This window comes from Solanum verrucosum, unplaced genomic scaffold, assembly GCF_900185275.1.
Source record: "Solanum verrucosum unplaced genomic scaffold, falcon-dt-bn FXZP01000009.1, whole genome shotgun sequence".
Lineage (NCBI taxonomy): Eukaryota > Viridiplantae > Streptophyta > Magnoliopsida > Solanales > Solanaceae > Solanum > Solanum verrucosum.
The window spans coordinates 3,209,733-3,236,839 of NW_026020231.1; the positions used below are offsets into that span (position 1 = coordinate 3,209,733).

Sequence of the window (27,107 nt, forward strand, 5' to 3'; positions counted from 1 at the left end):
AATCTTAATATGTGAATTGATGACTATGCACATTTATTCTTTAACAAATTCCTCTAATGGTCCTTTTTGAACAGATAATGGCAAAAAAACACCCTCAGAATTTCTCAATCACAAGCATGATACTTTATTTGCAGACATGAATTATTATAAACTTCTCTATTACATATGGCCAGCCTTCTTGTCATTTTTCTCCTCCATTCCGACCTAGATAAACAATACTATAAAGGAAAAGAGCAAGACTACAACTCAGAAGCTACTAACGAAGGAAGTGCCACAAGTTCTCGAAAGAAAAACTGGCCCATCATGAGCTAGAACAAACGTCAAATCTATGTAAAGTATCAGTTCATGACTCCACTAACTACATTTGAGAGCCTTACATTAGAACACTGCAAATTTGACCTTTAAATCAGAACATATGTGTACACAAGATTCTACGGAACCACAAGTAAAGTGAGAAAAGGTTTCAAAGAGAACAGATTAGTAAAACAGTGGCGCATATACTATTAAAATGCTCAGACTGATATTCTCAGTTTACACTTTTGACGTGCTTTATAAACTTCTTGGGTTACTCTTTTGGCAGAGTTATTTATTAGTTATGGTCCTTTAAATAAAAAGGCCACAAGCAAATTATCATAGTTAAGATATTAAAGATCATAAAGCACTTACAACCTCAAATAAAATAATTAAAATTTATAGAGTATTTATGCTACTTCAACGCATGATACATACCATGAATGAAGTTGATGAAGTCTAATGTATATCCAAGCTCCTCTTAAAGGAGCTACAAATCTTTTACAGGAACACTCATCTTGATCAAGATGTACAATCTCCATCACTTAGGTGAAATATGAACGAGGTAAATGATTTTGACTCACTTTTGTAACTTTACAGAATCTTTCTACGTTGGATTTGTTAGGGTTTGCCCTGAATGTCCTAAATCTGAATTCTAAGAAATATGTGTTTTATTCAAAAAAGGTTTTCTGGGTGGAATTCTTGGAGGAAAAGTTTAACTTCTATAAATTGAAGATCAGTCTTTCCCACAATAACACAATAGCATCCACAATATAGTCATTATAAGAGTGTTGCTTAGGGAGAGATTTTCTCTCCAATAGTTTATATAATTTCTTTTATATTAGTTTCTCATATGTGTAAGCTAATTGGTTAAACCATATCAAAATAATATGTTTCTTTTAATATAGTTTTCTTTGTCATTGATTTATCGTCGTCAAGATTTGCAATTGCTAGTGTCCGCATGACGCCCTGATTATTTTGATCCCAACATGATTAGGATACTATTTGTACATCTTGTACAAATGGAGAACTTTCTTAATTCTGTTTTTGTGAATAAAACTCGGTATCAAAAAAGAAAGAGAGTGAAAAAAAAAGGATAATAGATGTAACATACCTCTCTTTGCTTGTCAGAAATGAATGATCCAGTTAAATCCCGAAGCACTTCCATTATGTCATCAAAAGTCACCTTCCCGTTGCAATCAGAATCATATACTTTGAAGATAACTGAAACAACATGGTAGCCATAGGTGAGGAAATCGGTAAGTGTTAATAAAGGGCAAAAGTTAGTAAAAAATTGTAGTATTAGGTAAATAACAAATCTCTTGTTTTAACAATTCAGTAGTAAAAGAATCTGAATAATTGTTGTTATAAGAGCCCTTCTTTAATATGACTGGTATGTTACCACCACCTCTAGACCTTCTACTATAAGTTCCTTAATCCTAGAAAGACTATAACAAAATCATTCAATGGCACTGATGGATCTTCTTTTACCACAGTAGCAAATGCATAGGTTACCAAATAACCATAGGTAGAGAGAATCATATATAAATCAGCTTAAAACTACAGAACAGCTTTCGGGGATAGTCGTATGTCTAAGATGTCAGTAAGTGTAAACAAGTTTTAAACACAGTCTTCCTACTACATAATATGTTTTTCTTAAGTAGCAAAAATACAACACATGTAAAGATGTAACGACGTACGTTCAATTTTCTGTGCCACACTGGCTTTAGCACTGAAAGTTGATAAAAATGCCACAAAGTCCTTGAAGTTCAAGCCATCCACCATCTTAAGCAATCTCTGTAAAGATGTATTTCACATTATTATTGAACACAGAACAGACCAACAAGACACAAAAAAATAGCAATTATTTTCATAACAGTGGTGCCCGGGGGTCAGCTTGCACAAATCTAATAGTTAAGAGCAAACCAAAAAATTATAAGCATACCTGAGAAAGTGGATTCATTGCGAACTCTGGCACAGAGAGAAACTCATCAGCTGATATAAAACCCTTTGAATTCCGATCAAGTTGGCAGAACCTCTGATACAGTGACACTATTTCCTGCTGTGCAACTGGGGTTGTTTTGTAAATCCTAATTAGTAAGCTGTGCAAAAAATAGGAATAAGAAGAAGACTAATAGATGAGTAAGAAAAAATTACAGAGATGGTCGCAGTGGTCTTGAACATCCTCAATATCATATTGAGTCAACATCGAAGAAGCATTACCCATGGTCAAATCTCAGCAGCAAAACTACAAATCCCATCAAATTAACAGAAACCCATTAAACAAAATCAGATTTTTCATCAGGAATCAGAAACGCCACATACGATTTGTAAAGAATGAAATGGGGATTACCTCAAGTTCCCAAGAGAGACAGGCGAACGATAAAGGCAACCACGACGAAGGGGAGTAATAAATTTTATAGTGGCGGAGTGTGTGAATCTAGCTCTAGGATTGAGCAAACTATGTCATCAACAAGAAACTAATAGCGACCTAGTTTGGCTGTACAGTACTGCGTGACGGGGAATTTGATGTCTGCCTATCAAACTTATCACCCCTCTTAAAGATTCTGGATCAGCAGTATTATTTATTACTGCATTTATGGTCAGGTGGTCTTTCTATTGGTTCTCCAGAGCAGAAGAGAATAACTAAATTGAGATGTAAAAAAACTATTTCAAAGTGATTTTTATCGTTATATCAATAAAAAAAAATGTCCTTTTGATATATATTTTTATCAATTTGAGCGAGATTTCTACTGAAATGAAATAGACTGAGCTAACAAATGTGTAAAAACTTAAACAAGTTGGGCATATTATAATTTCATGGACTAATTTTACCCATCTACTTTGAACCAACTGAATGAATTGCTTTGACTATTAAGCAGTCAAATTCAAAGGGAGCTGAGGAATATACCTTGAAAATTGACGCCTGATTGTTCTAGTAGATGCTAAAAAAATGCAGTAGTAAAGGGTCGAAGCGAGATGGTGCACCAAGTACTGACCAAGCTTAGAGATCCAATATATATAGAATTGTTCACCTTTTAATAGGTCGAAGGCAAAACATTACAACTTATTAACCATTCCCCTTTACTTCTCTAGTATTCTATAACTTGCCAAAACAGAAGAATTGAAGTGCCTTAAGTATTGAGGTCAAATGATTTTGGCAGAAGCTGAGAGCGAATGTCTTGTTGTCTAGTTGTTTTATCACAGTTCAAGTGTTCGCATATCTCAAGATCACATCTGGAAATGGGCTCCTGATTTCAAATACATATATAAAAAACAAATTACAGAACACGGAGACACTTTCCAATGAAACAACAGAATGAAAAGCAAGTTTTAACATCATACTCACGCGCACATGGAGGGGAGAATGGGACTACTGATTATTGACAATCTGAAAAATGATTCCAGTTCTTGTACATCAGAACTTCACCTTAATTCAACACAATCAGAATCGTGAGCTAATAAAAGGGCACAAAACTAGCATATTATACCGCAAGTTTATTTTTTTCCAACAAGACCTCTAGAGAGAGATGGGAGGAGGGTGAGCTGAAAAGACTAAATGATAAAAAATACACAAACCAACAATGAACTATCAATGTGATGAAAAGACTACCTACCTTCTGTAACAAATGAAAAGCTGAATAGTTGCTCCATTAACTTAAACGTGGATAATGATAGTACAGACAAAATTGGGAGTTAATGTCTATGAAATATGAGAAAGCTAATACGCTAGCTTCAAGACTATTTTACTACAACACTGACAAATTTTCTTCTACCCTCCTTACAGTGACAACTATCATCATCATCAAATCACCGAAACTCCACTTCTGACTAGAAACTAATCCAAAAATCCCTTGCTATGTTGACTGAAAAAGATGCCACAAGTCTCGGCTACAACCAACTTTCCTTAAAAGATCTTGAAAAGGATACCACCATGAGTGGCAAAGAATGGAGCAAATACAAGTGACTCAACTGCCATCAGTTTGATCAAAATGTTGAGTGATGGGCCTGAAGTGTCCTTCAGGGGGTCACCGATGGTGTCGCCAATAACAGCAGCCTTGTGAGGTTCAGAACCCTTTGGGCCGAGAGTCCTTGCATGCTCTGAAGCACCAGCCTGATAGAGAAAGCAAATTTAATAAACTCTAGTGTGTGCCATGAAACACATACATAAAGTTGGATGTGTCTTCTATACCTCAATATACTTCTTGGCATTGTCCCATGCACCTCCAGTGTTTGATGCAGATATTGCTATCTGGAAAAAATACACATGAGATTTGGATATAATTCTTTAAAAAGAACCCATATTTGAACAGAATCCTTAAAACTCCAAAATCATAAAGCGGAAGAATCTGATCATACCTGTACACCGGATACCAAAGCACCGGCAAGTACACCAGAAAGTGTCTCCACTCCAAAGAAAATACCAACTATGAGGGGTGTGAGCATGACTAGGGCACCTGGTGGAATCATTTCCTTGATAGATGCATCAGTCGAGATCTTAACACAAGTGGCATAATCAGGTTTAGCAAGGCCTTCCATGAGACCAGGAATAGTGTTAAATTGTCTGCGCACTTCCTCAACCATCTTCAAAGCTGCACTACCCACACTCTTCATGGTCATGGCAGAGAACCAGTAGGGAAGCATGGCTCCAACAATCAAACCAATAAACACCTTGGGGGTCAAGACATCAACCGTTGAAATTGCAGCCCGACTAACAAAAGCACCAAACAGAGCCAGGGACACAAGTGCAGCAGATCCAATGGCAAAGCCCTGGAAAGAAATGAATGTCCACAGTTAGGAAAGGAAGAAATGCTGGGAAAGATCTCCATTATGCAAATGCAGAAAAAGGAAAGCATGACTATATAGACGAAACACAAGATGCATAATTGAAAAATATCAAAATGTCCATAAAGATTTAACCACCATCCACTTGTTAACAACAATGTATAAGGAGAACTTGAAAACAGAGATGGATCTATAAGGGCTCACAAAATGAAAATCAAGACCAATTTACAAACCTTCCCAATCGCAGCAGTGGTATTTCCAGCTGCATCAAGGGCATCAGTTCTTTCACGGATCCGGTGGCTCATGCCAGCCATCTCAGCAATGCCTCCAGCATTGTCACTGATAGGACCATATGCATCAATCGCCAATCCAGTTGCAATTGTGCTCAACATTCCAAGAGCAGCAACTGCAATACCATACATGGCAGCAAAAGAAAAACTGACAAAGATAGCTATTGCAATGGCAAAGATAGGAATGATGACAGATTTGTATCCAAGAGCAAGGCCAAAAATAACATTTGTCGCAGCACCAGTCCTGCAGGAGTCGGCTACATCTTGGACAGGACTGCAAACAGAAACAACAAGAAAAGCAAAATAAGACAAACATGAAGATTATCAACATCACAGGCACAAAATCATAGAATGCAGTCAGACTACACTTTTACCTGTAAGCATTGCTAGTGTAGTACTCGGTGACAAATCCGATGATAAGTCCAGCCCAAAGACCAACGGCCACACATAAAAAGAGCTCCCTGCACAATCAAACCAATCAATTTAATCGTTAAGTGCATACTAATTACGTGAACACATACTCACTCAACGCACAAGACAAAAGGAATTAAGAGACATAGTCAACCTAACCAATATATTCTCAAAAGAATAGCTCACTTCTGATTCAGTGGCATTTAGTAACAACGGGTGTCAGATTCAATATTTAGTATTGTCCAAACGTTAAGTTGACACTCACCAATTCTTGACAACTTTCTGAGTGCCAAAATTAAAGATGGTGAAGGAAGACGGAAGGCAAGTCCATGTAACAATTGCAATTCCAATTGTCATAAGAACAGTTGATATAATAAGTTGGTTCTTCAGTGCTGGTTCAATTTCTTTAACAGCCTTAATTTCAAAAAAGTCGGTAGCAAAAAGGGTGGTTATCAAACAAACAAGAATCCCCATGGAGCTTATAAGCAGGGGGTAACACATGGATGTAAAATCGTGTTCAATTCCAAAAGATGAGATGGAAGCCACCACAAGAGCAGCACAAGATGATTCAGCATATGAACCAAAAAGATCAGACCCCATTCCTGCAATGTCCCCAACATTATCCCCAACATTATCAGCAATCACCTGCAAGGACATTGAAAGTAGATTATTGACAAGATTTCTTCAGGAGATGGCAAAATACACATGAAGAGGAAAGTTTAGCTTACAGCAGGATTTCTGGGATCATCTTCTGGAATGTTCCTTTCAACCTTACCAACGAGATCAGCACCAACATCAGCAGCTTTGGTGTAAATACCACCACCAACCCTACCGAAAAGAGCCATTGAGGATCCACCAAGCCCATATCCAGTAATTGCCTCAAAAAGACCCTCCCAGTCATCACCATAGTAAAGCTTGAAGAGATTAATGGCAATGTAAAGAACTAGGAGGCCATTGGCGGCAAGGAGAAAACCCATCACTGCACCAGACCTGAATGCAACAATAAAAGCTTTCCCAACACCTTTTCTCGCTTCCAAAGTTGTTCTTGCATTTGCATATGTTGCAATTTTCATCCCTAAGAAACCAGAGATAACAGAAGTGACAGCACCAAGCAAGAAGGATATCGTGCTGAAGATTGCAGTTGCAAGGGCTGGCTTGCACATCTTCTCCTTGTTGTAAGTACATGGCTGGCCCTTAGTGCTGAAACCTTCAACTGAGCCCAAGAAAAGGAAGATCAGGATTGCAAAAGCAATCATGAAGATACCCACATACTGATACTCAGTAAATAAAAAAGATGTTGCCCCTGCCATAAAAAAACAGTTCAAATATTAGATAGTGCTAAAGAACAAAAGGTACCGTGCAGGTAGTGCAGTCTAGACAACCTGATATATAAAAACGCTTGTTCATGAAGAAAGCAAGATAAAAACAGGCTAAGACAATGAGGATAGAACCATTGATGAAACTTACAGCAGAACAATACTAAACTTATGCCATTGCATATGCTAGTTAATTGTGACAGAATTTTGTTTGCACTCGTTTTGAACTTTGTTGGTATTGCATTGGAAAAACAAGCTTACTATGCCCAAAGTTTTGACAGGCTTTACACCCACGTTGGTCTAATATAATATACATGGCATAGTTCAAAAAGTACCACAGTTCCTACACTCAGGCAAACCACATGAGAAAGTATTAACAAGGGGTGAATGCTTTAAGCAGAACTTAATTTTTCAATGACAGCTTGTCTTACCAACTTTTTGAAGTAGTTTCACTCAGACAAAGTGCAAAGCAAATCATGATGGTTCAAACAGAAACCATGCAATATATTTCATCAAGTTCACTAGAGTTGAGAAAAGACTACTGACCAGTCCACAACTAAGATGAATCTAGTGAAAATGATTATGGACAACTAAAGGCAAAAGGTAAATTCAGGTTAAGAAAATAGCAATATATATAAAGTGTAAAGTGAAGAAAAGTTGAGTTCTAATAAAAATTATTTAGCAAATTACAAGATGAGCCGAGTTGGTTCAACCTACAAAAAAAACATGAGCCAACAAGCTCCTGTTTACAAGTATGGCTGCCAAACTGACTTTTCTCATTCTTCCATATTAGCAACAGTAACTACGCAGCATGAAGATGAAACAGGACAACACATCAACAAAGTTACTATTAATATTCTTCGAGATCAAGCAAGCTGATAATATTAAAAATGAATAAAGGTAGATCCAGTGTCAGCCATTACACCAAAGAGCTGAACAGAGCAACTTTAAAGCAGTAGGTTCTAACAGAATAAACCCTAAACCCTCTGTTCCTTGTCTCAGCTAATGCATCTACAACATGTAGATTACAATATAATTTTCAAACAGAAACAAACCGTCGTAGACTCGAAAACAACAACGAAATAAAGCTAGAAAATATGTTGATTTCAACAAGCAAAACAACACTAACTTCGGGCACCGCTAGGTTCATAATCATGGAATTTAGACGACATGAAATTTTGCACCCTTTCTTTTCCATATCACAAAGATTTATCACTAAAAAATGAGTAGAAAAAGAGCACATATAGATAAGTACGAGTGCAACTAAATCTGAGAAGAACATAAAGAGATCCATATAAGAGCTTATTATTTCACCTTCAGAGATGGCATTCTGTATCTCGGCGCACTTCGCAACAACGTTCTGGTCGTTAATTCCTTCCTCTTCTTCAATCAAACAGTCTCCATATCCATTCTTATTATTGTTACTCGGAGAAGTAGCTCCACGTTCCGACGAGACTTTAACACGCGAGACAAGGTACCACTGGAATAAAGAGAAGACGATTCCAACAACGGCACATACTGGAATCACTATCTCTGTCCCTAGATCTGGCAACAACGCCGACCCCATCCTATGAACGGAACCCTAAAGACCTCGCCGGAAAATAGCGGCAAGAAGATTAAATGAAGAGTGAAGAACAACACGGCTTTTCGGAGGGTTTCCTGAGTTGGAGGAGTTCTAGCTACACTTCATTATATACCGAGAAAATATGAGTATTGTGAAAAGTGAAGGACTTTATCATAGTAATGATGTGCCTTCGTGTTTACGCCGTTAGATGATTCATGATCTGAAGTGATCAACGGTGTAGAGTAGATGAATCGGTGATCGGCGGACTTGAAAGTAGAGCGGGAACTCTATTCTAGTAAAAAGAAAAGAGCTTATTTTTCACGCATCTTTTAGGATTACTATTGGATAAGGAACTAATTCCTTTACAATTTGTGGACTAATCAAATTGTTTATGAGATAAATTTAAAATAATCAAATTATTCATAAGATAATTACACGTTGCGACACTTAAGTTCCATTCAGCTAAAATCTTATCCAAATAAATGGAGGGTTAGCCATGAATCGTTTAGGATTAAGTAGAACCGTCGAAGCAAGCGCCCATGGGGTCGACCCAATCCAACCCGTTATTGGGGTATGATTGAATTTTTCAATCCCCTTTAACACATAAGCCCGGCCAATATCCTTGGCCCTTGAGGCTTGATCGGGGCGGGGACGGGGTCGGCTCATAAGCCAAAACTTTTTATTTAAGAGTAACTTATAATAATCTCATTAGTATATAATCTAATTACTTAAATACATGATATGTTGTAATATTATGCATCTTACCAGATTTTGGTACGTCTAGATACATGTATCTCGAAATATATGGACTCAAAATTAGGTTAATAAGTTCTAGATACACTTTATCCAAGTAGATTTGCATGTATCTAGGATGCATAGACAATTATCGTGCCCTCGCCTCCCTCCAATCTTGCTTGTCACTCTCCTATCTCGCTCGCGTATCTGGTATGCAAGATACATACTAATTACACTAGACTTTTTATTAGTGTTATTAAAAAAAACACCATTGATTGCTTTATTTGATTTGAAAATCTTCTCATTTTCTTGATGTTATAGAATTATAAGTTTGAAAAAAAAACAATGAAAAAAAAAGAAAAAACGGAAGGGCTAGCCCACCCCAACCCTCGGCCCTTCTAGGGTTAGGTTGGGTTGAGCATTTTCAGGCCCTTCCGAATGAAGGGCCATCCCGCCCTAGCCCTTCAAATTCCTTGGCCCGCAAGGCAAGGACCGGATGGGGCTAGGCGAACCCTTTTTGACAGCTCTAGGATTAAGAAAACATAATGGTAATTACTTAGCTAACTTCTATTAAGAATATTTAGAATTTAATTAGATGACGGTGCCTGACGTCCGCTTGTGTTGAATAGCGTGCATGCCTCTAATCGGATATACCCTTATTATTCTTTTAATTTTTTTTTATTTTGTTTGTTTTTAGAGGTTTAAAAAGGTCACTCTTAATATATTTATTTTTTAAAATTACCGTAAAATTTGGTAACTCCATGAATAGTGGAAAGGATTAATAGAACATAAAAATGACACGTTGTAAATGGGGGATGATAACTTATAGCATGCCTTTTGTATCAAAAGGGGTGTCCAAGTTTTGGGGTAGGCGGATTAAATCTTTTACTTAATTTTTTGTCCTAATTCAAGTATTATTTTTGAAACATATTAAAGATAGATTTATATTATTTGATTTTTTTTTTAAATAGTACTAAAGCACGATATAATAAGACTAAACTAGCGATTAGTCATGAATTTTCAAATATTTTTGAAAAAAAATAGATTTGGTAGAATTTTCTTTAAAGTTTTAATGTGTAACCGGCCAACTTTTCAAAAAAATAAAAATAGCTACATAAAATATGACTTATACCCCATATATTTTTTAAAATATCAAAAAATATCCAATCATAACAAATAAACATATTAACTTCAAATTATGTAGAATTCTTTTGTTGCGTTCTTTAGCATCGTCAAAAATTATACATATCGGCAAATATTTCTTGAAGTAAATATTACACAAATCAAGCAAAACAAGTCCAAAGTAATAGATGAGGCTTTTAAGAAAATAATTTTTTTGGGACAAGTTTTAAAAAGAAAAAAAAAATACCTAACTTGTCCCAAAAAGTAACTGAATATCTTAACATAAATAATAATAATAATAATAATAATAATAATATAATAATAATAATATATAAAGATATGAAAAGTAATTAAGATTTGTTATTTTTCATCATCTAAATATTTGAAACTTAATTTTATTTAAAATGTAATTATTAATAAAATATTAAACTAATCTATTATTGTATAATAAAAATAATTTAAAAAATGTGGTGATTGAGTGATGATGACGACAGTCGACAAGTAATAGTAATTGTAGATAATGATTAAAAGAAGTGTTGGCTAACGATGGAGTCATGGGTAAATATTATTGAGGGCAATAACTGACAATAGTGGTTGATGTTGATGGTTGGCCTAACTCATCGGTGGCCTCCTAAAGTTGGCATCAATTTTCACTTAGACATCTTAATTAAGCTTTGTTCATTTTAGACACCTCATGTCATGTCCTGTTGTGTCATTTTGATGTTTTTTACTGACATGGCATAGTGAGTATAATACACTCAATACCAGCGCGTGAAAGACTCATTTAATCATTTTTATTTTTATTTTTTTCATTTTCTTCCTCATTTTTCAGCAAAATTTGAAATCTTTCCATGGAGAAATAGGTTTGATGATGCTACAGACAAAAAATATGAATTTCAACACGAAGGGATTTAAAAAAAAAGAAAAAATTCAACCCATTAGAAGGGCCACTATTCATGATGTCGCAAAGAAGATGGGCAGCGAAAAATCTTTTTCAAAGACGATGGGTGGGGTGGGAGATGGGTGGAGCAGACAATGTGGGTGGGGAAAAGGTTGGGGTTAGGGTGGGCAGAGGTGGAGAAGAAGATGGGTGGGTGGGGGAATAGTGGAGAAGACGATCTAGGTGGGTGGGGCGGAGAAGATGACCTTGGTAGGGTTGGGTTATTTTTTTATTTTATTTTATTTTGTGTAAAAAAATTCCACATGTCATTTAGTTATTGGCTACTTCTTCATTCTACTAAAATATCATTATTTAATTTATTTATTTTTGATATATATGCCACATGTTTTTATTTATTTTGTCACTTTGACACGCCATCGGCGAGTGTGTTACACACACCTTATATATTTGATTGATTGTTAAAAAAGTGTTAAAATGACACAATGCAATATAACACAATGTGTCTAAAATGAACAAAACTTAGTTAAGGTGTCTAAGTGAAAAATTAGTGTCAACTTTAGGGGGTTACCGATGGGTTAGGCCATAGTTAATTGTAGTAATAAGTCTGATGATGATTGATGATATACAACAATGATCATTCTTTATCATGGTAATGATAACTGATGATAATAATTAAAATAATATTGACTAAGAATCTATATATTTATATAAAGGAGAAACATAGAAAAGGTGATGTGGCACATCTCTATGATCTCCATTCTCATTTTTCATTTTTCTCCTTTTTTTCCGCCCCTTTTTCATATTTAATTTATTGTGAAAGCATTATTTAATTTAATATAAATAAACATTATATTGATGAAGGAATATTTATGTATATCAAAGACTCTTTACATGCCAAATATTTTTTAAAGACTCTTCACATGCTAAATTTTTTATTTTTTTTATATTATATAAAAAAGAAAAATGGCAATTACTACTACTCCATTTATTTTATTCTTTAATGTACAAAATTGAATGTCTAAAAATTTACTACTCCACTCAATTCTCATAATTTGAAAAACTAAAAGTCTCATCAGTTTTTTTTTTTTTTTTTTGCCTTGTGGATATTTTCTTATTATATTAAAAAAATGACAATTATTATTCCTCAATTTATTTGATTCTTTAATCTATATATATATATTAAAGCTAAATGTAGACAAGGTGATGTCGTATCTATCTATGACCTTCATTCCTATTTATCTTTTTCCTCCTTTTTTGAGCATTTGTTAGTTTTTTCCTCATTTTTAATATAGTTAATATTCATATAATTGTTGAATAATTAATGTTTTATTGTAAATATGTTATATTAATGTAGATGTCCATAATTTCAAGATGTAATTCCACCATTATGTGTAATAAACTCACACCTCTACCACTTCCTCTTTTATCTTCCACACCCCTTAATCTTCCCCACATTCTCAAGAATTAATGTCATGTTTATTGTTATCTCTTTATATGTCTTTATGTAACAATATAAATAGAGGTCTTCAGGGATTATGTTATGCACTTGAAGATTTGAGAAACACTTGAATATACTTGGAAGAATAAAAAAACTCTTCTATCTTATCCCTCTACATTTTTTGTCTACTTTCTTGCTTATATTATTACTTCTTTAGCTTAATTTGAAATATGTTTTGATTGTTGAATAGTCACATCTATTTGCATTTACCTTCCAGACTAGAAAATATGTATTAATACTTTGTAATTGTTCAATGTAATTATATACGATGAAAATTCATTGTCTCCCTATAAGTATGGGATTTGTTACAAAGGAATTCAAAGAGACAAAAATCTACGTCAAGACCTCTGCTATTAAATATTTTTTTGGTTATGAAGCTGCATTTTCAAGGTAATAATTTGTCCACTTCTTTCTTTTTTGGTTGTTTTAGAAGTAGTATAAATATGCAATAGTGTGAAAAATGTATCCGAGTTTCAAAAATATAATACTTTTCAAGTACTTTATTTTTTATTTTATTTTTTCAGTTTGTCTTTGATTCATTTAGTTGAAGAAAAAATTGACAATGACTTAAATTATCTTTATGTCTAATGCGATGGACTGAAAAAGTAAACCTACACTAAGGTATAAAAACATTTTATTCTTTGTTTTTTTTTTATTATTATTCAATATAAATGCTAATTATTTTATACTTTTTATTTAAGATTTTGATATGTATTTATACTTCCAAATGCAATAACTTTGAGTAGGTGATTGTTTCCTATGTTGAATTGAGACTTTAATGTGTGAGTTTTCGTCATGCAATAACTTTTGCATATTCTTCCTTTGCCTTTATTTTTTTTCTTAAATAATTTCTTTGTAATTTTTCATGATCTCTAATTATTTTCCATCAATTCTTTTGACTTTATAAATTTTCATCAAATGATATGAGTGATATAAATTTATATCATATTAATCTCATAACGTCTTTTTTTTTAAAAATCTTGATTTCTTTCCATGGTTTCATTCATAATACTTAAAAACATTTTTTTCAATAAAAAAAACTTAATTTTTTTCATTTGATTTTCAAAAAGAGGAAGGAAAAAAACTAACAATACAAAAAGATAAAAAGACGAATGATTTCACAAAGTAAAAATAATTGTCAAGACAAAAATAATGACAACTCTACCCCCATCCAAACCATCATCGTCTTAAAGCTTGACTTGTATTAGAAAGGTTATGAAAACACATTCTTAATTAATTAATAAGGCCAAATATATGCATTGACAATTTTTAGATATTTTTAAGTTAACACATAATTTTATATAGATAGGAATTGACAAGATGATATGATACCTCTTTAAGAAATAAAATATTATTTGCACCCTTCTTTCATTTAACACTTTAATTATGAAATAAATTGGACACATTGTAACTCATATGAACTTGTAATGTTAATTGAAATTCAATAAATATGTTAACATAAATTTATGTTTAAGAAAATGTAATAAATGGTCTTACGAAGTGGCTTTTGAATTTTTATATCATCTCTTTTTTCATGTTTGTTTTGATTTTTTTCAATACTAGTTTTTTGACACGTGCGTTGCACGTGATTATTAATTCCAAAAATATCTGTTATAGTAAATAATATTGCTTATTTAAGCGAAGATTTGAATAATAAACTTATCAAAAAATATTATTGCAGATTCTTTTGTGAATGTTCAACGTGGATCGTCATATATATCTCTTATTCACGCAAACCTATTAAGATGGTCAATGAAAAGTTTTATTAGTTAAATACAATAATGTATATATTTATTTCAATTTGATGAGGTTCAATCACGTAATTAGTCTTATCTCACTAATATTACCTTATAGACAATATTTGTTTTGTATTTTTCTTGTCATCTAACCAGATTTGCTTTGCATGTGTATTCTACGTTAAATTGTTTAGATGTCATATGAACATGTGAAGAGAACACCTACATTTTACATATTCACATATTTTTAACATTTGTTAACTCAGAACATTATAAAATAATATATTTTGAAGTTAAAAGATCTTGTTAACTTGATAATACATTTGTGACATATATAATACTTTAATTTAAATACAAATACCTACCCAAGTAGAAATATATATTTGCATTAATGAAAATATTTATCTCATAAAATTTATTATTAAATAAATAATAAAAATTAAACTAATACAAACTTCAACTGACGTTATTACAAGTCATATAAACTTTTATTCATCTAAAATACTGGGCAATGTTTATATAGTAATAACTATTTTGAAGCAAACTTCATGAGAGTCCTAACCACATAAGTAACACTGATAAATAAAATCATTCTTTTGTCTTGAGCATTAAAAACAAATCGTGACAATTCTCTAAATTTTGGAAAAGATATTCAGAAGCATATATCTACATCACATGAGAAATTGTTAACAAAAACTAATGAATTTAAACTACATCATGTTAACTTCATATATTGGAACATTACATACTAATGTATATTAAGCAAAAAAATAATTATTATATCATCAAAATTATTTTCCTCAAGTACTCGAGGTTATGAAATATACTCTCTTAGGATAGAACGACTTACTTCATCATAATAGTGGTACCTCATATTCTGCTAAACTTCGAACTCACTCAACAACAATAAATCACACACAAAAATTTAAAATGCAAGAAGAAGAAGAGTAGAAGATTAAAAAAAATTTAGTTGAAAAATGACAGGAAGCCCTTCTATTTATAGTTAACAAAGGGTAGTATGAACAAATGTTTTTTGTGTCTTATCTGAAAAGTCATGACCTTTTCGAGAAGTCACAACCCTTTGAAAAAGTCACAACTCTTTGGAAAGGTCACAACTTATTGAAAAAGTCACAACTCTTTGGAAAAGTCATAAATCATCAAAAAATTACGACCCTTCAAAAAAATACACAACTTATCGAAAAAGTCACAACTCATCGAAAAAGTCACAAGTTAGGGATATTATAGTAATTTAACATTCAAGTTAGGAGTTCATGCTTTTAAGACAACTAGTTCTTTGACACGTGCATTGCACGTGATTACCAATTCAGAAAATATATGTTATAGTAAATACTATTGCTTATTCACGCGAACTATTAAGATGGTCAATGAAAATTTTTATTAGTTAAGTTCAGTTGTCATATGAACATGTGAAGAGAACAACTACATTTATTTTTTAGAACTAATTTTTGCATATACGTTCTTGTTGTTGGCTCTCATATTTGATTGATCGATTGACTGTGTAAATAAATCAAAACTAGTTATCCGACTGTCAATAGTTAATTGAGAAAGGTTTCCTTTTTATTTTTTTACCGAAAAATTAAAAACTGAAATTAAAAAATATATTCTATTTGTGAAATCATATATATAATCACATGTTTATCTTACACCCAACAAAGATGTAGTTCATATACTTGTAAATAATTTTCAATTTATTCAATCAAGCATGATTCGTCCAAAGAATAAAATAACAACACCGTGTTATCACATATTTAGGGGCGGTGTAATAATATGAAAAATTATTGGTCAAAAGTTAAGATAAGAAAAGATGAAAGATATAAATAATTAATGTAATAACTATGAGAATTCATAATCTTATAACTAAAGAATGTTAAAGATGTGAATAACATTTGCAATAATTAGTAATAACTAAGAGAATTTATAATGTTATAACCAAATGTGCAATAGTTGTATTTCTAATAAATTTTATACTAACATAAATAAATAGGAGTTTTAATTAATGTTGCTATATTTTTATATAGTTATTAGATTTCAATGTAGTGTAGGGACAAAATGAAAATGTTTATTCCATATTATTGAAAATAAAATTTATTTTGTAAATGATAATTTTTACATGATTCATATATATTCACATATTTTCACATTTGTCGTGAGTTTTTTGTTTAAAAAAAAAAGAACTCGGAACAATTTAAAATAATATATTTTGAAGTTAGAAGATCTTGTTAACTTGATAATACATTTGTGAGATATATAATACTTTAATTTAAATACAAATACCTACCCAAATATATATATGAGTCATATGAACTTTTTTTCGTCTAAAATACTGTAATATTAAAAAATTAGTAAATAAGTAAAACAAAAGGGCAATATTTATATAGTAATAACTATTTTAAAGCAAACTTCCTGACATTCTAAATCACATAAGTAGCATTGATAAATAAAGTCATTTTTTTTTGCTTGAGCATAAAAAAAAAATTGTGACATTTCTCTAACTCTTGAAAAATTTAATAATTTTGGAAAAAATGTTGAGAAGCATATATTTACATCACAAGAGAAACTGTTAAAAAATAAATAAATTTAGATTATATCATGTTAACTTCATATATTGGAACATTACATCCTAATGTATATATTAGACAAATTGATGGCCTTTTGGTTGTGCCAATCGAGAAGTTCATCAGTCAACAACTCCGAGGAAAAAAAATAAGGCAGTTCACTCAAACATTAAAAATCACTATCAAAAGGGGAGGTAAAAACAACCGCATTTTGACTATAATAATGACGGTGTGTTCCTTCACAAACTGTTAAAAAAGAAGAGAAAAGATGAAGGTACAAAATGCTATGTATACGTTTCATGTAATCCTCAAGATAAAATTTCACCTTTTTTTGTTTAATTCTTCTATTGTTGGTAGAACATTGAATCATATCATCAAAGGGGATAGCACCACAACCATGCACTTAGCAAGTTACAAATGGACCATTATTAGCAATTGATTTAATTTTGATATGATAAAATTATTGCAGAAAAGGCAGCACCAGGTTGTCATACAACTAATGGCACAAGTAATACACTGACAAAAATGTACATTTTATGTTTTCACCAAAAAGATATCTTTCTTTCCACTCACAACTTGACAGTAATCAACATATATTAAGAGCAAAGGCATCACTTACATCCTTATTCGAACGCACTCAACAACAATAAATCACACAAAAAAAATTAAATTGCAAGAAGAAGAAGAGTAGAAGATTAAAAAAAATTGTTGTTGGAAAAAATGAGAGGAAAGCCCCTCCCTCTATTTATAGTCAACAAAGGGTGGTATGAACAAGTATTTTTTTTGTGTTTTATCTAAAAAGTCGTGACCTTTTGAGAAGTCGCAATCATTTGGAAAAGTCACAACTTATTGAAAAAGTCACAACTCTTTGAAAAAGTCATGACTCATCGAAAAATCACAACCCTTCGAAAAAAGTCACAACTTATCAGAAAAGTCACAACTCATCAAAAAAGTCACAACATATATTAGGGATATTATAGTAATTTAACATTCAAGTTTGGAGTTCATGCTTTTAAGGTAATACATATATAGATGATAATTCAATTTAATTTACTTTATTAATACGCCATACAATTTCTCTACTAATTTGGATTAATAGCTTATATACCAAGTTAATGAAGCATGTATATTTTTTCGTTATCTTTTCTAAAAATTCTCAAATAGATTGAACATAATATTTTCGTTATAGTATTACGTTGTGTATTATGAGTTATAAAATTTTTAAAAATTTTATAACTTAATCAAAGAATTTGAACATCGCTATATTTACACCTACACTCAAATGAATAGCAATATTTCTTGAAACATCTTCAATTCATGAATCCAAAATACTACAGTGGTGAGTATGAGTAGATAATTGATGAAAGTTTGTTTAGTTTATATTCTTTTTTGAGTGATATAATAAAGTTTGTGCTTTTGAGAAATTTTTGATATCATGTTTTCATTTAATTATTTCTTGAGTAACAAAGACTAAATATAAATAACTTGGGTGAACAAATATATAGTCAAAGGTCTGTCAAAAAGCTATTTTTATACATAATTTTTTTTTAATATTTGCTTAAAACAAAATATAAATAAAGTTCAATTCGAATTTTCACAATCAAATTAATATTCAAATAAAGTAAAAATTTTCAGAAAGAAGTTTAATTTATAATTTCTTATGACCAAACGAGTGGTATAATTTTTTTTTATTTCACGCGAAGCGCAAATAAATTCCCTAATTATATTATAAACAACAAATAATGACCAATACAACAAATTGCAGTGACAAATGATAATCTTTACCAAACAAATGATTGTGAAAGGCCTTTGTAGTGATCCTAACTTCCCAAGTGTGTCGTCGCATTTGTTAACTGTGGTTGAATTTTGCACTTTAAAGAAAATCTTTCGCTGCTCAATCAATATTCCATTTGTTTCAATATATGTTTTTTAACTTCCCCATTATTTATATTTTGTAAAATTTCAGTTTTACACTTAACTAATTCTCCAATTTGACAAATTTAAGATAATAAAAATAAGAAAAGTATCTAATATTTTTCTTATTTTAAATCTTCTTTATTTCTTTTAAAAAATCACATTTAATTCAAATGAAAAGGTGAATAATTCAATTATTTATACATAGTAAATATTAAATTCCACTATCGTTTTCATAAATATATATATACACATTCCTTTTAAGGAGAAAATTCAAGCATGTCATTGAATTTTGAGAAAGAAAATATTATCCATACCATTTATTGAAAGTTTAGCTTATAATCTTTTTCGTTTGAGAAAAGGTTCATACATATTATTATTTATTAATGGTATAAATGAGTCAACGAATAATATATATGAGATTTTTCTCAAAATTTAATAATATATTCAAGTTTTATTTATTTATTTATATTTCGAATCGCCTTGAAAATAACGGTTCAGCCTTGAGCCGTTTGTGGAACGATTAAAGTTGGCATATGACGTCGGTTTGTATTGAATAGCGTGCCGTGCCTCTCTATCATGAGAAAACGGATATGTCATTTTATTAGCCTTTTAGACCGTTTAAGGATGCCAAGTGCCATTAGTTCATGGCATTTTGTCAATGGCAGTGAAAATGATACATGTTAATTGCTACCCCACCAATCAAAAATATGATTATTCTGAAAGACCTTTGTCATGATATCAGCCAACTTCCAAGTATTTTGTTGCATTTGGCAATTTTTAATGGCAATCATACAATTTTTGCACTTACAACAAATCTGTCTTTCTCCAAGATTTTATAAGGAGCGCTAGTCTAACTCATTTTATAAGGAGCGCTAGTCTAACTGATGTTTAGTTACGGCAGAATTTATGACTTTTAACTTATAAAGTTATAAGATTTTTTTTCATGACCACGCTACTTCACATTTTATTTTTACTATATTTTTAATTCTTTAAAATATTTTTTCCAAAACTTTTCTTGTAATTTTTTTTATAACAAGGAAAATTCACAGTCACTATCTACTTTTCATATAGATTTTTAAAATATTTGACTTATTTCACCTCTAACTCTTAAATTGTGAATTCGATTAACAAAAAAGATGAGAATTTGTTCTTATTTAAACTCGGCTGGCCCTGGTGGCTTGCTGCGGACCCCATCTAACCTAGCCCAAAAAATCCCATTGGTTGGTTTGGGCTACTACTGAATATTTAAAGAAGATTCCCTTATCTCCTCAAATTTGACACCATTGGCCCAATAATACATTACTCTAAAGGTTAAGCCATTCCAATTTATGGATGAGTTTGGATTTTACAATAGGAATTTTAACATTTTTAGCCAATTCAATAAAGAAATCATTATGGCCTCATCGTAATCATTTTTGTAGCCATCATATTATTGTATAACAAGGATATAATCAATGTATAGTTTGCAAGGAATTAAAGCTAAAATTATTTTTTGTTATATGAACTTTGTTAGGCTGTTGCATGGTGTAAAAATCCACATGTAATATTACACATTTTATATTTGTTCAAACAATATAAAATTTGTGAGTCTTAAAGTAATGATCACACATAAATTTTTCGATGTTATAATGAGAAAGGTGATTAATCAATAATGTAAGGAGTCGTTTGTTTGGGAACAAAAGTTATCATAACTATGGTATAAACGGTGGAATAAGTTGTCCCAAACTTGACAACTAAACAAGACACCAAAAGTTTATCTCTGAACTATTTTTTATCCAAAGACTACTTATTTTTATCCCTTATGCCAAAGAATCCCTGAGGGTTTCCCATTTCATCGGAGTACTCTTTCAACAATATGAAATAATTTGTACCACATGGCCTTTCTATCAAATAATACTTTTTAAATTCTATTTTCTTATTATTCAATGAAGTTTAATTTCTGCCTATTGACTGTTGCAACATGAAATGCAGTCAACAAGATTGCCTTTATTAGGAATTATTTTATTCCCTAAAGTAAAATTTTATGGTACAATTTCAAATATCCCCAAATGATATACTGGAGAAGAAAAAAGAAGAAAGGAAGGCAGCCCATAATCATAAAATTACACGTTATCTTCTTCTACTTTTAATAATTGAACTATGACCTTTGAAAATAAATTCTTTAAAAACTGAAATCATGTCTGGGCATAATTTATAAAATATTATGATACACAAATTCAAATTTTTATTTATGAAAAAATTGTTTATCATTCCCTCTATTTTATATTAACTAAATTTGTAAGGCAATACACATCTATTAAGAATAACATAACTTAAACCATATTTTTCACTATTACGTTTTGTGAAATTATAAATACAATTTTATAGATAATACAAATATGAAAAAATAAATTCGAACAACTCTCTTAAATTTTGAACAATAAAAAGAAAAGACATAGTACATAAACATATGACCCTTAACTTGGCGTTAACTGACAACTATGGCCTTTAACTTTGGGTGTGCACAAGTAGACACTTAAACTTATATAAAATTGAACAAATAGACATATTCATCCTACATGACAATTTTGTGTCCTACGTGGCGTCCTACTTGTATTATGCCATGTAGGACATGTGTGTCTACTTGTTTAATTTTATACAAGTTTAAGTGTCTATTTGTGCACACTCAAAATTGGAGGGCATAGTTTTTCGTTAAAGTCAAGCTAAGGATAATGTTTATGTATTATGCTAAAGGAAAAACCGCAAAAAATTCCTTTTTAGTCTGCCCAAGTTGCATGCAATTGTCATGTGGACATTCTGCAAAAGGTTGAAAACACCGTTAATGAAAGTCATAGGAAAGCTGTGCAAAGTCAAACTCACGTTACGTTAGCAAACTCAAAAAAATGAAGAATTAAAGAGTAGATAGGAAGCAATAACTGGCCGTTGAGGTTGGCCGGCTGCCAGCATTGATGACCAATTACTCCCCCAATTTGAGTCTATTTGTTGCAATTAGAAATTCAATTGAATTACATATTAATTTATTCCATAAATATATAAGTACAATATTTATCGAATTCATATAAATATAAAACTTGTTATCAAATTATCCTCTTAAAACAATTGGATAAGTATGTCCACCAAGTAGATATACTTAATGTAATCTCATAAGTGACCTCTAACATGTTTAGTATAATGGATAAGGAGATAATTATAGTTAGTCACTTGTTTTGTTATAAAGTTTGGAATAATTTATTCTAAATTAATAATTAATATAAGAATAAGTCATTAATAATCATGGAATAATTAGTTAAAATGAATATCATCACAAATTCTTTTCATACATCACTTTTTACTTACAAAAGAATGTTTTATATATTATGCAATTTATATTATTCTTAATACAATATATTAGAAATAATATTGACATAACTAATTCCAACCTAACTTATCTTCGACTAAACAATATCTAAAAGGAAAAAAGTTTGAGATATACACAAATCTCATTTCAATACAAAAATCATTTTTTCATAGATGGGCTAAAAAAGGTAAGCTAGACAAAGTGGGTAATAAATTAGAAATAAATTTTCTTGGAAATAAATAACCGCCCATTATCAAAGTCGAAAACTCTCCTTAGTTCTTAACGTTAGCGTTAATATTTAAGCATAATAAATTATTCGTTGTCTCTTTTTACTTGTTTAATTATTTTTTTTTAAAATGGATAATATTAGAGAGTTGATGTTTTTTTTTTTAAATAAAATGAAACCTCTTTAATTAATAAATTAATTATAAAATTTTATCAATTAATAGAAGTAAAATGATAAACTTAATATGTCAATTATTATTTTGGTAGGAGCAAATAATTAGGAGTCCGAAAAGAATACGAATTATTGGAACCAAAATTAATAGAAGTAAAATGATAAACTTAATATGTCAATTATTATTTTGGCAGGAGCAAATAATTAGGAGTCCGAAAAGAATAAGAATTATTGGAACCAAAATTAATAGAAGTAAAATGATAAACTTAATATGTCAATTATTATTTTGGCAGGAGCAAATAATTAGGAGTCCGAAAAGAATAAGAATTATTAGAACCAAAATTTCTTATAGGATAAAGTGTAACATTTCAACATTTTCAAGAAAATATTTGCTTACTACTATTATTCCACAAATGCCGGCTCTCCCCACTTCTATCCTCTTCTGACTTTTCCAAGATTTCATTTTTATACACACGCAACGCTCTGTTCTTCTCAAATTTCTCTTATTCATTCGACAAAGAAGAAGAAGAAAACAAGAATGTCTGATTCAGAGGTGTTTATTGGTTCCATTGATCAAGGAACCACTAGTACTCGATTCATAATCTACGATCGTTTGGCACGTGCTGTTGGATCTCACCAGGTTGAGTTCACTCAGTTTTATCCACAAGCAGGGTAATCACTAATCACTCATCTTTTGATTTTCTTTTCATTAAAGATTCAATCTTTTTTCGATTTTGATAATTGGGTTTCTTGATTTTCATGCATATATGTAGATGGGTGGAACATGACCCAATGGAAATTGTTGAGAGTGTGAGGATCTGTATGGCAAGGGCTCTTGATAAGGCTACTGCTAATGGACATAACGTGGATAGTGGATTGAAAGCCATTGGTATAACAAATCAGAGAGAGACTACTGTTGTATGGAGCAAATCCACTGGCCTTCCTCTTTATAACGCCATTGTTTGGATGGATGCTCGTACCAGTTCTATTTGCAGGTCTTTTTTTTTTATCAATTCCCCACTTTTTCTGTTTCTTGATTTTGAACCAAATTTAATCAATATCAGTTTGTTTTTCCTCTAAATGTATATATATATATATATGGATGACTATTGAATAGTATTGATGAAAAATTACTAAATGGAGCAGATTAGGTAGAAATTTCATAAAGCCAACCTGACTAGTTTGGGAGATTGTAGTACAGTAGGGCCAGGTTTTTTTTTTTTTGGGAATTGATGATTTTTCATGTTATGTTATACTCCTTCAGTATATTCTCTATAATAATATTTCGCTATAGCTGCCAAAAAATATCTGGACAAATGACGTTGAAACACCGTAGTTGTTTCTTGTGTACATATTCACACATATACTTCTTTTTCGAAGGAGTGTATTTCTTCTGAATTAGGGGGTGTACTGGCAAAATTCTAAATGGACTCTTGTTTACTGTTGTCTTGGGGTTGAATATGGCGTGATAATTTAAGGCTGAGGTGCCATTTTTTGTATGTTAGTTGGGAAATGGGGTCTCCATGGTTGTTTGCTTTCTCATTGATCATTCTTTTGGAGTTTTCCTTCCAAGGTTTGAACTTATTGTGTTTGTTACTGTTAAATCCAACTATCCATAGCATGTTGACTTTTTGTATCAATAATTTGTCTGGTATCAGAAAAATGGATCTCCACAGTCGTTTGCGTTCTCACTGATCACTCTTCTGGAGTTTTATTTCCAATTCTTAAGGGTTGAACTGATTGTGTTTCTTAATCCAACGCATATTGACTTTTTTTTATGAATAATTTGTTTGGTATCAGAAAATTGGAGAAAGAATTGCCAGGGGGACGTACTCATTTTGTTGAGAGTTGTGGTCTGCCTATAAGCACTTATTTCAGTGCATTGAAGCTTCTGTGGCTGTTGGATAATGTGGAGGGCTTAAATGAAGCTGTTAAAAAAGGAGATGCCATCTTTGGAACTATCGACACCTGGTTAATTTGGAACCTAACAGGAGGTGTGGAGAATGGTTTACATGTCACTGATATCTCCAATGCTTCAAGAACTATGCTGATGAATCTTAAGACCCTTGAATGGGATAAGTCCACACTAGACACCTTAGGAATTTCTGCAAAGATGCTGCCAAAAATTATTAGCAATTCTGAGATTATTGGAAACATTGCTAAAGGATGGCCAATCACAGGAATCCCTATCTCGGGATGTCTTGGTGATCAGCATGCAGCAATGGTGGGTCAATCTTGCCGAAAAGGCGAGGCTAAAAGCACGTATGGAACAGGAGCTTTCATACTTTTGAACACAGGTGAAGAGGTAATTAAGTCAAACCATGGGCTGCTAAGCACAGTAGCCTATAAGTTGGGACCAAAAGCCCCTGTCAATTATGCTTTAGAAGGCTCCATTGCCATTGCTGGTGCTGCGGTTCAGTGGCTAAGAGATAGTCTTGGCATTATCAGCTCTGCCAGCGAAATTGAGGAGTTGGCATCAAAAGTTTCCTCAACAGGAGGAGTTTATTTCGTTCCAGCATTTAATGGATTGTTTGCTCCGTGGTGGCGTGATGATGCTCGCGGGATTTGTATCGGTATAACTAGATTCACCAACAAGTCTCACATTGCTCGGGCAGTACTTGAAAGCATGTGTTTCCAGGTAAAAGATGTGCTTGATTCCATGCACAAGGATGCTGAAGCTAAGAGTGACAAAACAGAATTCTTACTCCGTGTGGATGGTGGTGCTACGGTCAACAACCTTTTGATGCAAATTCAGGTTTGATTTACTTTTTCAGTTTTCATGTGTTATTCTTCTTCTGCAGCCCCCCACGTGATTTTGAACTTCTCTCAATGATTTCTTCAATGTGCAACTCCTGATAAACATTTAGATATGTTTGCAGTGGCTTTAAGTTTTGGACCGTTATAAGTGTTTAGATTCAGTTAACGTACAGTATGGAGCTCCTAATTTTACATTTTACATAATGTAGGCTGACTTGTTGGGTAGTTCAGTTGTAAGACCAGCTGATATAGAAACAACAGCTCTTGGGGCAGCCTATGCTGCTGGATTAGCTGTTGGAGTCTACACAGAGGATGAGATATTTGCTACTGGAGAAAAGCTGAAGCAAGCAACTATATTCAAACCTGTGTTAGAAGAAGAATTGAGGAAAAAGAAGGCGGATTCTTGGTGCCGAGCTGTTTCAAGATCATTTGACTTGGCTGATCTATCTCTATAATTCACTCCGATCGAACGCTTGAACTGCCTTCATATCATTGATGTTTTAGGTTTTCTTTTCTTTCTGTTTAATACCAGTTATGCTTGATTTTAATAAATCACCTTACATACATGAAGTTTTCTTTCTAATGTACTTAACTGGTAGCCACATATGGTATTTTAAGTTTATAGAAAAATAAAGAGAACTTATGTTTCACTTAACATCTATTAGCTTCTTTTTTCTTATGGAGAAAAACGTATGTTGATATATGCCTGTCTTGAGGCTCCTTGGTTTGAAATCTTGTTATGAGCCGTTGAGCTTCCATGAATGCTATTAATACTTATTTAAGTTGCTGTGAGCCCTTGAATTTACCTGTGTTTAGTTATTTTTGAATAGATTTTGCTTAGTTACAATGACCGAAAGTAACTGTGTCAAAATGGCAAGTTGGATTGGATTTGAACGGATCAAATGGGCTAAATCAATAAATTAGGGTCATTAGTCGTGTATAAAGTTTCAATTCGAGCATCAAAATCTGAGATTTTGTTTTAAATAGTTATTTCTTATTCTATATTATTGCAGACATAGTCATTATCTTAGAGTTTCGATTTGTACAAGTTAAAAACTGACTATTTTTCAATTTTACGATTGAAAAGTGGCAATCCGCGTAAATATGGGGTAACTTACATAAATATACTATATTAAAAAAATATTTACCATTTATAGCAATAACATTTTTTTTTCACTTGATCACTTTTAATACATATTACAAAGAACAAATTATTATTCACATATAATACAAGTTTTATTGATGGATAATACATTTTTCACACATTTTAATACACTTGTAATACAATGTGTCAATTTCTTACCAAACAAACATAATATATTTTTAAAAACAGTTATAATACATATATATATATTGCATATATAATTCACTTTTAATACATATTGCAGATTTAACATAATATTGCTATAAATGGTAATAAATAAAAAGTATCAAATCCGTAATTATTTATTAAAAAGCATCCATCCAAGTAATT

General features: G+C 31.8%; 3 protein-coding genes across 4 annotated transcripts in view; 1 reads left to right on the top strand and 2 right to left on the bottom strand.

Moving 5' to 3' along the window:
• Window positions 1–27,107, bottom strand: part of LOC125832626 (uncharacterized) — an 86,750-nt gene that overhangs the window by 1,098 nt on the left and 58,545 nt on the right. The window contains exons 1-5 of one of the 2 annotated variants that reach the window (XM_049511822.1): window positions 2,645–2,854; window positions 2,449–2,539; window positions 2,237–2,361; window positions 1,992–2,088; window positions 1,406–1,515 (exon numbers count right to left, since the gene is read on the bottom strand). In XM_049511822.1, the coding sequence (XP_049367779.1) occupies window positions 1,406–1,515; window positions 1,992–2,088; window positions 2,237–2,361; window positions 2,449–2,518 (402 nt within the window). In that variant the 5' untranslated portion in view covers window positions 2,519–2,539; window positions 2,645–2,854. Of the gene's footprint in view, window positions 1–1,405; window positions 1,516–1,991; window positions 2,089–2,236; window positions 2,362–2,448; window positions 2,542–2,644; window positions 2,855–27,107 lie in introns of those variants that run through there. The other variant, XM_049511823.1, reaches the window with a different exon arrangement.
• LOC125832620 (pyrophosphate-energized vacuolar membrane proton pump-like) lies at window positions 3,922–8,764 on the bottom strand. Its single transcript, XM_049511814.1, has 8 exons — window positions 8,408–8,764; window positions 6,506–7,080; window positions 6,043–6,422; window positions 5,741–5,827; window positions 5,310–5,640; window positions 4,651–5,061; window positions 4,484–4,543; window positions 3,922–4,405 (listed from the first exon to the last, which is right to left on the bottom strand). The coding sequence occupies exons 1-8, from the start codon at window positions 8,658–8,660 to the stop codon at window positions 4,199–4,201; spliced, it is 2,304 nt and encodes a 767-aa protein (XP_049367771.1). The 5' UTR covers window positions 8,661–8,764; the 3' UTR covers window positions 3,922–4,198.
• Window positions 23,286–26,290, top strand: LOC125832622 (glycerol kinase). The gene is made up of 4 exons (XM_049511816.1): window positions 23,286–23,548; window positions 23,650–23,871; window positions 24,677–25,631; window positions 25,843–26,290. The coding sequence occupies exons 1-4, from the start codon at window positions 23,415–23,417 to the stop codon at window positions 26,086–26,088; spliced, it is 1,557 nt and encodes a 518-aa protein (XP_049367773.1). The 5' UTR covers window positions 23,286–23,414; the 3' UTR covers window positions 26,089–26,290.

What these genes read in the sequence shown, in the direction of transcription:
- LOC125832620 (XM_049511814.1), bottom strand. Translation starts at nt 8,660, where the DNA reads ATGGGGTCGGCGTTGTTGCCAGATCTAGGGACAGAGATAGTGATTCCA. An exon ending in ACAGAATGCCATCTCTGAAG is followed by an intron (nt 7,081 to 8,407) that starts GTGAAATAATAA and finishes TTTTTATGGCAG; the next exon opens with GGGCAACATCTTTTTTATTT. An exon ending in CCACTGCTGCGATTGGGAAG is followed by an intron (nt 5,062 to 5,309) that starts GTTTGTAAATTG and finishes ATTTCTTTCCAG; the next exon opens with GGCTTTGCCATTGGATCTGC.
- LOC125832622 (XM_049511816.1), top strand. Translation starts at nt 23,415, where the DNA reads ATGTCTGATTCAGAGGTGTTTATTGGTTCCATTGATCAAGGAACCACT. An exon ending in CGTACCAGTTCTATTTGCAG is followed by an intron (nt 23,872 to 24,676) that starts GTCTTTTTTTTT and finishes GTTTGGTATCAG; the next exon opens with AAAATTGGAGAAAGAATTGC. An exon ending in ACCTTTTGATGCAAATTCAG is followed by an intron (nt 25,632 to 25,842) that starts GTTTGATTTACT and finishes TACATAATGTAG; the next exon opens with GCTGACTTGTTGGGTAGTTC.